We start from the raw sequence: 12,817 nt of genomic DNA on the forward strand, positions 1-12,817 counted from the left end.
CTATCCAGCTCTCTCTTGAATGCATTCAGAGAATTGGCCTCCACTGCCTTCTGAGGCAGAGAATTCCACAGATTCACAACTCTCTGACTGAAAAAGTCTTTGCCTCATCTCAGTTCTAAATGGCCGACCCCTTATTCTTAGACTTAAATTATGGGGAGAAGACAAGAGAAAGGGGTTAGGAGGGAGAGATAGACCAGCCATGATGGAATGGTGGAGTAGACTTATTCATGAGAGTGTAGACTTATTCATGAAATGTGTTAAAGATGGTTTGGGTTATAATGGAATACTTTGTAAGCTAAGATGGACACAAAAGGCTGGAGTAACCCAGGAGTGGGCCCCATAGCAGAAGCATCCACAAGGCAGGGCTGGAAACTGGAAGTGTCCAGAGCTAATTCTGCTCCCACCATCGATTGTACAAGTCATGGCTCCCACTGACTGTCGGCCTCTTCAGGACGGACGATGACAGTGATGTAACATTTGAAACGTGGACGATGTTCACGAAAGGAGTAACTTATTTACTTTGAACTACTTCGGAGTAGTTAACTCTGGAGCAGTCGTTTGCGAATGGCCTCATTTTGCTGCTATCACCGGCGAGGCTGCGAGCCGTCCCGAGCGCGCGCGCGCGGTTCCACCGGGCACTCACCGATGGGCATGGTGCGTGCGAACACGAAGGTGGACACGCTGCAGCCCAGCTTGTAGGCCTCGTGGTTGCAGGCGTGGATGTCCACCCGGTAGGTGGTGAAGTGGCGCAGGTTGGAGATGACCGTCCGGTCCTTGCCCCACACCTTGTTCTCAAAGAACCGGTAGTCCTGCTTCCTCTCCGCGCCCGTGCCGTTGTGCCGCTGCTCCGGGACCACCGTGTCGTTCAGGGGCAGCGTGGCGTTGGCGATCCCAAACTCCGCGTCTCTGCGTTTACGGAACGGCCTGCGGGAGGAAACAAACCAGGTTACTCAACCCCCCTTGTTCTGCTGCCAAGATAAACTGATCTCTGCCTACATATGTGATCTCCATGGACTCTCCATTCCTTGCAAGTCCATGTAGCTGACCTTTCATATGTTGAAAGACTGGAGCGACTGGGCTTGTATGCACTGGAATTTAGAAGGATGAGAGGGGATCTTATTGAAACGTATAAGATTATTAAGGGGGTTGGACACGTTAGAGGCAGGAAACATGTTCCCAATGTTGGGGGAGTCCAGAACCAGGGGCCACACAGTTTAAGAATAAGGGGTCGGCCATTTAGAACGGAGATGAGGAAAAACTTTTTCAGTCAGAGAGTTGTGAATCTGTGGAATTCTCTGCCTCAGAGGGCAGTGGAGGCCGATTCTCTGAACGCATTCAAGAGAGAGCTGGATAGAGCTCTTAAGGATAGCGGAGTCAGGGGGTACGGGGAGAAGGCAGGAACGGGGTACTGATTGAGAATGATCAGCCATGATCACATTGAATGGCGGTCGGTGCTGGCTCGAAGGGCCGAATGGCCTCCTCCTGCACCTATTGTCTATTGCCCGGGTCAGTGGAGGCCCCGAAAACAGAACGAGCCGACAACCAGACCCACCCCTGGAGGAAGGTACTGCAGGAGCTGCTTTACACCGAAGATAGACACGCAAAATGTTGAGTAACTCAGCGGGACAGGCAGCATCTCTGGATGGAAGGAATGGGCGACGTTTCGGGTCGAGACCCTTCTTCAGTCTGAACACAGCGGGGCAGGCAGCATCTATGGATGGAAGGAATGGGCGACGTTTCGGGTCGAGACCCTTCTTCAGTCTGAACACAGCGGGGCAGGCAGCATCTATGGATGGAAGGAATGGGTGACGTTTCGGGTCGAGACCCTTCTTCAGACTGAGAGTCACGGGAGAGGGAGAGATACAGAGGTAAGGGTGTGAAAATGAGAAGTCAGTGGTAGGAATGACAGTGAAATCCTTACCCTAACCTGCATCGGAAAAGTCCGAAGGAGGGTCTCGACCCGAAACGTCACCCATTCCTTCTCCCCAGAGATGCTGCCTGACCCGTCGAGTTACTCCAGCATTTTGTGTCTATGCTCAAACGCACCCCATGAGCTGAGACCGTCAGCAGTTTCCGAAGCTTGTCCAGCTTTCAATTACAGACACACTACTGATTTCCCCTGCAGCCTTGGTTCCACAGTCCATGCAGTAGCCTTGGTTCCAGAGGCCATGCAGTAGTAAACGAAAATAACTGCAGATGCTGCTACAAATGCTGGAGTAACTCAGCAGGTCAGGCAGCATCTCGGGAGAGAAGGGAGAGAAGGAATGGGTGACGTTTCGGGTCGAGACCCTAAGTCAGCAATGCGCCTCTGACCCACTAATTATACCCCTCCCGCGTCCTTCAATCACCCGTGACTGCGAGAAACTCAAAGGGTCTCGACCCGAAACGTCACCCATTCCGTCACTCCCGAGATGCTGCCTGACCCGCTGAGTTACTCCAGCATTTTATGTCTAACTTGTATTTGTTGCCCAGATTAAAGGAGGTGCCAGGCCATCAGTTGCCTGACAATCGGTGGTGGGCCTGTACTTACCCTGTGTGCTGTTAGGCAATAGACAATAGGTGCAGGAGGAGGCCATTCAGCCCTTCGGGCCAGCACCGCCATTCAATGTGATCATGGCTGATCATTCTCAATCAGTACCCCGTTCCTGCCTTCTCCCCATACCCCCTGACTCTGCTATCCTTAAGATGATCCTTTGCAAGGATGTTATTGTAAGGGCACGCCTCACTGGAGCCTACTGGCCTCTCCAAAGAGTAAATGTTTAGCATTTTTAATATTACAAAAAGATTAATAATTTTTTTTAAAGTATGAGTTAAATCAGAGACATCAAGAACAGAAAAGATATATGAGGATGTTGCCAGGACTAGAGGGTGTGAGCTACAGGGAGAGGTTGAGTAGGCTGGGGCTCTATTCCACAGTGCACAGGAGGATGAGGGGCGATCTTATAGAGGTGTACAAAATCATGAGAGGAATAGATCGGGTAGATGCACAGAGTCTTTTACCCAGAGTAGGGGAATCGAGGACCAGAGGATTCAAGGTGAAGGGGAAAAGATTTAATAGGAATCTGAGGGGTAACTTTTTCACACAGAGGGTGGTGGGTGTATGGAACAAGCTGCCAGCTGAGGCTGGGACTATCCCATCATTTAAGAAACAGTTGGACGGGTACATGGACAGGACACGGTTGGAGGGATGTGGACCAAGCGCAGGCAAGTGGGACTAGGGTAGCTGGGACAATGTCGGCCGGTGTGGGCGAGTTGGGCCGAAGGGCCTGTTTCCACAATGTATCACTCGATGACTCTAAGGCACAATATGACCAGGGGCCACACAGTCCAAGAATAAAGGGGAGGCCATTTAAAACTGAGGTGAGAAGAAACTTTCTCACCCAGAGAGTTGTGAATTTGTGGAATTCTCTGCCACAGAGGGCAGTCAGTGGAGGCCGATTCACTGGATGAATTTAAAAGAGAGTTAGATAGAGCTCATGGGGCTAGTGGGATCAAGGGAGAAGGCAGGCACGGGTTACTAATTGTGGATGATCAGCCATGATCACAATGAATGGCGGTGCAGGCTCGAAGGGCCGAATGGCCTCCTCCTGCACCTATTTTCTATGTTTCTATGTTTCAATGCTGACGTTGAGAGGCAGCAGCATCCAGTGACCACGTCAACACAAGTGTTGCAACGATATTCTGTGGTCCAGATCAGGACAACTGTGCTTAGAAACGTTACCCATTCCTTCTCTCCAGAGATGCTGCCAGTCAATAGACAATAGGTGCAGGAGGAGGCCATTCGGCCCTTCGAGCCTGTACGCACCGCCATTCAATGTGATCATGGCTGATCATTCTCAATCAGTACCCCGTTCCTGCCTTCTCCCCATGCCCCCTGACTCCGCTATCCTTAAGAGCTCTATCCAGCTCTCTCTTGAATGCATCCAGAGAATTGGCCTCCACTGCCTTCTGAGGCAGAGAATTCCACAGATTCACAACTCTCTGACTGAAAAAGTTTTTCCTCATCTCCGTTCTAAATGGCCCACCCCTTATTCTTAAACTGTGTGGCCCCTGGTTCTGGACTCCCCCAACACTGGGAACATGTTTCCTGCCTCGAACGTGTCCAACCCCTTAATAATCTTATACGTTTCAATAAGATCCCCTCTCATCCTTCTAAATTCCAGTGCATACAAGCCTAGTCGCTCCCGCTGAGTTACTGCAGTATTTTGTGTCTACCTTGTGCTTCCCGGGCCACAGACTCGAGCAGAAGCCCCTGGCCCATTGGCTGACACTGGCTGCTGGCGTTTGGCATTCGCTCACGCAGTCCGACGGGCCCGGCCGAGACAGTCGCCACTGAGCAAGACTCACCGTTTGCAAGCTCTGGATGCCCCCAATCACTTAACCCCCTCAGTTGCAGAGCGCAGCTACTGGCAGTCAGTGGAGTGCGTGCGTTCGTGCATGCGTGCGAGAGGGGGAGAAAGTGGGAGAAAAACAGCGAGAGGGTAAAAGATTGAGAGAGAGAGAATGAGAGAGAAAGTGAAGGGAAAAGAGGTAGAGAAACAAGAGAGAGAAAAAGAGCAAGAAAAAGAGTGAGACAGAGCGAGAGAAAGCATGAGAGAGAAAGCAGGAGAGTGAGAATGTGTGGGAGAGAGAGAGGGAGAGAGAGAGGGAGAGAGAGAGGGAGAGAGAGAGACACACACACACACACAGAATAAACACAAGTTCATGTCAAGATGTGACACGCAAATGCGAATGCTGGAAATGTCCAGCAGGTCAGTCAGCCTGTGTGGAGCAATACAGACCTGTATAAGAAAATAACTGCAGATGCTGGTACAAATCGAAGGTATTTATTCACAAAGTGCTGGAGTAACTCAGCAGGTCGGGCAGCATCTCGGGAGAGAAGGAATGGGTGACGTTTCGGGTCGAGACCCTTCTTCAGACAGACCTTACAGAAGAGGCAGCCATTAATGGTACAAGATTACGGGGGCAAGTTGTCTGAAAGGTTTGAGTTTGGTTTTGAGACCGTGAGGTCGGTGTGCAAGCGAGACGCGGTGGGAGGAGGGGCGGTAGAGCTACTGCCTGGCAGCGCCGGAGACCCGGGTTCGATCCTGACCACGGGCGCTGTCTGTACCTTCTCCCCGTGACCTACAGTTGTACGGGGCCCTGGTGAGACCGCACCTGGAGTACTGTGTGCAGTTTTGGTCTCCAAATTTGAGGAAGGATATTCTTGCTATTGAGGGCGTGCAGTGTAGGTTCACTAGGTTAATTCCCGGAATGGCGGGACTGTCGTATGTTGAAAGGCTGGAGCGATTGGGCTTGTATACGCTGGAATTTAGAAGGATGAGGGGGGATCTTATTGAAACATATAAGATAATTAGGGGATTGGACACATTAGAGGCAGGAAACATGTTCCCAATGTTGGGGGAGTCCAGAACAAGGGGCCACAGTTTAAGAATAAGGGGTAGGCCATTTAGAACGGAGATGAGGAAGAACTTTTTCAGTCAGAGAGTGGTGAAGGTGTGGAATTCTCTGCCTCAGAAGGCAGTGGAGGCCAGTTCGTTGGATGCTTTCAAGAGAGAGCTGGATAGAGCTCTTAAGGATAGTGGGGGGGTATGGGGAGAAGGCAGGAACGGGGTACTGATTGAGAGTGATCAGCCATGATCGCATTGAATGGCGGTGCTGGCTCGAAGGGCTGAATGGCCTACTCCTGCACCTATTGTCTATTGTCTATTGTCTATTGACCTGCGTGGTTATCCATGCAGCACGCACAAGGTGGGCAAGTTTGCACTCCGCGCAGCTCCATGGATCTACACAGATCGCCCGACGAGGGCTGGCTGAGAAATGCGACACTTTAATTTTATTTAATAAGAAGCCAATTAAGTAGTGCACCCTTTAGGATGGGCCTGCCACGCTGATTAGTCGAACATTTAATTTGATGCCGATTAAAATTAGCAATTTACTGACACACGGCTTTTCCGTTTGGGTTCAGTGCAGATAAAAGCTAACAATGTCATATTGAGAACATGATCAATGAAGACAAGCGCTTGCTAATCTCAGGAATGTGCATTCTCCAGAGTATTCATCTCGCTTAATATCTGTTAATGGAACTGGTTATGAATATGTAGATTTATCGAAATGAAGGACGGCAGTGGGGAGAGGAAGGAGCCTTAGATGTAATCTGCCTCGCGCCATCCATAACTAGAACGATAACTAGGCCAAGTGGATCCGTTGGGCCCAAACCTCTCCTGCATTGGTGCAGCACCCTCTCCTCTCCCCCTCTCCCCTCCCCTCCTTTCCCCCCCCTCACTCCCTCCCTCTCCCCCCTTCCACTCCCCTGCAACCTCCACTCCCTAGGAGATAGATTTAAACTTTAAAATGTGAATAGCTTTAAAAATGTAACACCGATTCCATTAGCACCAAAGGGATGATGGTGAGTAAGGTGGGCCTAAAATTGTCGCGCTATCGTGCACCGTTTTGGCTGAGGTACAGGAACAAATAAATAAACAGAGTGGGGGAAATCGAGGACCAGAGGACACTGGTTTAAGGTGAAGGGGAAAAAGATTTAATTTAGAGATACAGCGCGGAAACAGGCCCGATCGGCCCACCGGGTCCGCGCCGACCAGCGATCCCCACTCATTAACACTAACCCCACTAGGGACAATGATTTTTTACATTTACCAAGCCAATAAACCTGCAAAGGGTCTCGACCTGAAGCGTCACCCATTCCTTCTCTCCGTAGGTTCACTAAGTTAATTCCCGGAATGGCGGGACTGTCATATGTTGAAAGACTGGAGCGACTAGGCTTGTATACACTGGAATTTAGAAGGATGAGAGGAGATCTTATCGAAATGTATAAGATTATTAAGGGGTTGGATACGTTAGAGGCAGGAAACATGTTCCCAATGTTGGGGGAGTCCAGAACCAGGGGCCTCAGTTTAAGAATAAGGGGTAGGCCATTTAGAACTGAGATGAGGAAAAACTTTTTCAGTCAGAGAGTTGTGAATCTGTGGAATTCTCTGCCTCAGAAGGCAGTGGAGGCCAATTCTCTGAATGCATTCAAGAGAAAGCTGGATAGAGCTCTTAAGGATAGCGGAGTCAGGGGGTATGGGGAGAAGGCAGGAACGGGGTACTGATTGAGAATGATCAGCCATGATCACATTGAATGGCGGTGCTGGCTCAAAGGGCCGAATGGCCTCCTCCTGCACCTATTGTCTATTGTTCTGAGATGCCGCCTGACCCGCTGAGTTACTCCAGCATTTTTTGTGTCTACCTTCGATTTAAACCAGCATCTGCAGTTTTTATTTCCTACAAAACCTACAAACCTGTACGTCTTTGGAGTGTGGGAGGAAACCAAAGATCTTGGAGGGAACCCACGCAGGTCACGGGGAGAACGTACAAACTCCGTACAGACGGCGCCCGTAGTCGGGATGGAACCCGGGTCTCCGGCGCTGCATTCGCTGTAAGGCAGCAACTCTGCCGCTGTGCCATCTTAATAGGAATCTGAGGGGTAACCTTTTCACACAAACAGTGGTGGGGGTATGGAACGAGCTGCCAGAGGAGGTGGAGGTTGATGAGGCTGGGACTATCCCGACATTTAAGAAAGAGTTTTAGACAGCTACGTGGATAGGACAGGTTTGGTGGGATATACATTAACAATCTGGTTGCCAGTGGAGATGGCGTGGTTGGTGAGGGAATAATAGATCGGCCATGATCGAATGGAGGAATAGACTCGATGGGCCGAATGGCCTAATTCTACTCCTGTGTCTTATGGCTGCATCGTTTGCCTACACTCACAGTGGGCCAGCGTTGAGTTACAGCCTTACAGTGCCAGATACTGGCTGTGGGTGCTGTCGGTATGGAGTTTGCACGTTCTCCCTGGAACCACGTGGGTTTCCTCCGGGTGCTCCGGTTTCCACCCACATTCCAAAGATGCATGGGTTTGTAGGCTAGTTGGCTTCTGTAAATTGTCCCTAGTGAGTTAGATAGAACTAGTGGCGCGGTGGTAGAGTTGCTGCCTTCCAGCTCCAGAGACCCGGGTTCGACCCTGACTACGGGCGCCGTCTGTACGGAGTTTGTACGTTCTCCCCGTGACCTGCGTGGGTTTTCTCCCAGATCTTCCGTTTCCTCCCACACTCCAAAGACGTGCAGATTTGTAGGTTAATTGGCCTGGTAAATGTAAAAATTGTCCCTAGTGTGTGTAGGATAGTGTTAATGTTCAGGGATCGCTGGTCGGTGCCGACTTGGTGGGCTGAAGGGCCTGTTTCTGTGCTGTATCTCTGTGCTATATCTGTAAACTAAACTACACTAAACTAAAGGTGGGCACAGTTGGTTGGCACGGACTCGATGGGCCGAAGGACCTGTTCCCAGCTGCATCTCTAAACTTCTAACTCAAAGTCGTGTGAAGCATTTCTTTAAAGAACGTCACCAACACTGTTTAAAATCTCTTCTTTAAGGAGTGCTGTGTAATGGGACTCACCCATTGCCTCTGTCCCCACACCACCCTTTCAATCCTTCACCCTCAGCTGGCCCGAGCTTAACTGTACAGAAGGAACTGCAGATGCTGGTTTACACCAAAGATAGACACAAACAGCTGGAGTAACTCAGCGGGTCAGGCAGCAACTCTGGAGAGAAGGAATGGGTGACGATTCGGGTCGAGACCCTTCTTCAGACTCAGGGGAGAGGGAGACGAGAGATTAGGGGCGAGAACGGATATCTCTCGTTTCCCGCTCCCCTCAGTCTGAAGTTAGGAAAAGTACAACGTACAACGAGATCTGGGTGTCCTAGTGCATCAGTCACTGAAAGGAAGCATGCAGGTACAGCAGGCGGTGAAGAAAGCCAATGGAATGTTGGCCTTCATAACAAGAGGAGTTGAGTATAGGAGCAAAGAGGTCCTTCTGCAGTTGTACCGGGCCCCAGTGAGACCGCACCTGGAGTACTGTGTGCAGTTTTGGTCTCCAAATTTGAGGAAGGATATTCTTGCTATTGAGGGCGTGCAGCGTAGGTTTACTCGGTTAATTCCCGGAATGGCGGGACTGTTGTATGTTGAAAGACTGGAGCAACTAGGCTTGTACACACTGGAATTTAGAAGGATGAGAGATTCTTATCGAAAAGTATAAGAACAAGGATAAGGGGTAGGCCATTTAGAACGGAGATGAGGAAAAACTTTTTCAGTCAGAGAGTTGTGAATCTGTGGAATTCTCTGCCTCAGAAGGCAGTGGAGGCCAATTCTCTGAATGCATTCAAGAGAGAGCTAGATAGAGCTCTTAAGGATAGCGGAGTCAGGGGGTATGGGGAGAAGGCAGGAACGGGGTACTGATTGAGAATGATCAGCCATGATCACATTGAATGGAGGTGCTGGCTCGAAGGGCTGAATGGCCTCCTCCTGCACCTATTGTCTATAAGAAAGGTCTCGACCCGAAACGTCACCCGTTCCTTCTCTCCAAAGACGCTGCATGTCCCGCTGAGTGGCCCCAGCGTTCTGCGTCGGTCTGCTGTTTAGAGGGATATTGTCTACGTACAGAAGGCATGTGCGGTTCATTAACAATTTCTCAAAAGGCTGAAGGAGATTGGCACAGGGTCATGGTGACCCGGTGCAGGATGTGAACTCCTTCCAACACTGTCTGACTTGGCAAAGGATCCCTTCCCTCTCCTGGCGGATATCCTGCGTTGGCAGCAGCTCACTGCCAAGACGGGCCTGGCAACGTCACGCCACGCACCAATGATTTAAAGTTCTCCAGTGTCCACGACGCACTGATCTACAATTAGCTCAACAATAGACAATAGACAATAGACAATAGGTGCAGGAGTAGGCCATTCAGCCCTTCGAGCCAGCACCGCCATTCAATGCGATCATGGCTGATCACTCAATCAGTACCCCGTTCCTGCCTTCTCCCCATACCCCCTCACTCCGCTATCCTCAAGAGCTCTATCCAGCTCTCTCTTGAAAGCATCCAACGAACTGGCCTCCACTGCCTTCTGAGGCAGAGAATTCCACACCTTCACCACCCTCTGACTGAAAAAGTTCTTCCTCATCTCCGTTCTAAATGGCCTACCCCTTATTCTCAAACTGTGGCCCCTTGTTCTGGACTCCCCTAACATTGGGAACATGTTATCTGCCTCTAATGTGTCCAATCCCCTAATTATCTTATATGTTTCAATAAGATCCCCCCTCATCCTTCTAAATTCCAGTGTATACAAGCCCAATCGCTCCAGCCTTTCAACATACGACAGTCCCGCCATTCCGGGAATTAACCTAGTGAACCTACGCTGCACGCCCTCCATAGCAAGAATATCCTTCCTCAAATTTGGAGACCAAAACTGCACACAGTACTCCAGGTGCGGTCTCACCAGGGCCCGGTACAACTGTAGAAGGACCTCTTTGCTCCTATACTCAACTCCTCTTGTTACGAAGGCCAACATTCCATTGGCTTTCTTCACTGCCTGCTGTACCTGCATGCTTCCTTTCATTGACTGATGCACTAGGACACCCAGATCTCGTTGAACTCCCCCTCCTCCTAACTTGACACCATTCAGATAATAATCTGCCTTTCTATTCTTACTTCCAAAGTGAATAACCTCACACTTATCTACATTAAACTGCATCTGCCATGTATCCGCCCACTCACACAACCTGTCCAAGTCACCCTGCAGCCTTATTGCATCTTCCTCACAATTCACACTACCCCCCAACTTAGTATCATCTGCAAATTTGCTAATGGTACTTTTAATCCCTTCGTCTAAGTCATTAATGTATATCGTAAATAGCTGGGGTCCCAGCACCGAACCTTGCGGTACCCCACTGGTCACTGCCTGCCATTCCGAAAGGGACCCATTTATCCCCACTCTTTGCTTTCTGTCTGTCAACCAATTTTCTATCCATGTCAGTACCCTACCCCCAATACCATGTGCCCTAATTTTGCCCACTAATCTCCTATGTGGGACCTTGTCGAAGGCTTTCTGAAAGTCGAGGTACACCACATCCACTGACTCTCCCTTGTCAATTTTCCTAGTTACATCCTCAAAAAATTCCAGTAGATTTGTCAAGCATGATTTCCCCTTCGTAAATCCATGCTGACTCGGAATGATCCCGTTACTGCTATCCAAATGCTCAGCAATTTCGTCTTTTATAATTGACTCCAGCATCTTCCCCACCACTGATGTCAGACTAACTGGTCTATAATTCCCCGTTTTCTCTCTCCCTCCTTTCTTAAAAAGTGGGATAACATTTGCTATCCTCCAATCCACAGGAACTGATCCTGAATCTATAGAACATTGAAAAATGATCTCCAATGCTTCCACTATTTCTAGAGCCACCTCCTTAAGTACTCTGGGATGCAGACCATCAGGCCCTGGGGATTTATCAGCCTTCAGTCCCATCAGTCTACCCAAAACCATTTCCTGCCTAATGTGGATTTCCTTCAGTTCCTCCATCACCCTAGGTTCTCCGGCCCCTAGAACATTTGGGAGATTGTGTGTATCTTCCTCAGTGAAGACAGATCCAAAGTAATGGTTTAACTCGTCTGCCATTTCTTTGTTCCCCATAATAAATTCCCCTGCTTCTGTCTTCAAGGGACCCACATTTGCCTTGACTATTTTTTTCCTCTTCACGTACCTAAAAAAACTTTTGCTATCCTCCTTTATATTATTGGCTAGTTTACCCTCGTACCTCATCTTTTCTCCCCGTATTGCCTTTTTAGTTAACTTTTGTTGCTCTTTAAAAGAGTCCCAATCCTCTGTCTTCCCACTCTTCTTTGCTATGTTATACTTCCTCTCCTTAATTTTTATGCTGTCCCTGACTTCCCTCGTCAGCCACAGGTGTCTCTTACTCCCCTTAGAGTCTTTCCACCTCTTTGGAATAAATTGATCCTGCAACCTCTGCATTATTCCCAGGAATACCTGCCATTGCTGTTCTACCGTCTTCCCTGCTAGGGCCTCCTTCCAATCAATTTTGGCCAGCTCCCGCCTCATGCCTCTGTAATCCCCTTTGCTATACTGTAATACCGACACTTCCGATTTTCCCTTCTGCCTTTCCATTTGCAGAGTAAAACTTATCATGTTGTGATCACTGCCTCCTAATGGCTCTTTTACCTCTAGTCCCCTTATCAGATCAGGATCATTACACAACACTAAATCCAGAATTGCCTTCTCCCTGGTAGGCTCCAGTACAAGCTGTTCTAAGAATCCATCTCGAAGGCACTCTACAAACTCTCTTTCCTGGGGTCCATTTCCAACCTGATTTTCCCAGTCTACCTGCATGTTGAAATCTCCCATAACCACAGTAGCATTACATTTTTGACACGCCAATTTTATCTCCTGATTCAACTTGCACCCTATGTCGAGGCTACTGTTTGGGGGCCTATAGATAACTCCCATTAGGGTCTTTTTACCCTTACAATTTCTCATTTCTATCCATACTGATTCAACATCTCCTGATTCTATGTCACCCCTTGCAAGGGAATGAATATCATTCCTTACCATCAGAGCAACCCCACCCCCTCTGCCCACCTGTCTGTCTTTTCTATACATTGTGTACCCCTGAATATTCAGTTCCCAGCCCTGGTCCTCTTGTAACCATGTCTCAGTGATCCCTACAACATCATACTTGCCCATGACTAACTGAGCCTCAAGCTCATCCACTTTATTTTTTATACTACGCGCATTTAAGTACAACACTTTAACTTCTGTATTTACCTCCTCTCTCACATCGTTCACAATTGGCCCTGCCCTTAATTTCTTTTCCGCTCTAGAACTTCTGTTCCCATTCTTCCGAGAGTCTTTTGCAATATCTCCTGTATTCCCTTTTACCTCATCTTCATATTCACAATTTGTTAACCCCTCC

The 12,817-nt window shown here is 49.1% G+C and overlaps 1 protein-coding gene across 1 annotated transcript in view; it reads right to left on the reverse strand.

Moving 5' to 3' along the window:
- The window catches only part of LOC144610868 (insulin-like growth factor 1 receptor), a 75,742-nt gene that overhangs the window by 23,338 nt on the left and 39,587 nt on the right, over positions 1-12,817 (reverse strand). The window contains 1 exon segment of the mRNA XM_078429837.1: positions 644-924. Within this exon segment, the coding sequence (XP_078285963.1) occupies positions 644-924 (281 nt within the window).

Source organism: Rhinoraja longicauda, chromosome 38 (genome assembly GCF_053455715.1).
Source record: "Rhinoraja longicauda isolate Sanriku21f chromosome 38, sRhiLon1.1, whole genome shotgun sequence".
NCBI classification, from domain to species: Eukaryota; Metazoa; Chordata; class Chondrichthyes; order Rajiformes; family Arhynchobatidae; genus Rhinoraja; species Rhinoraja longicauda.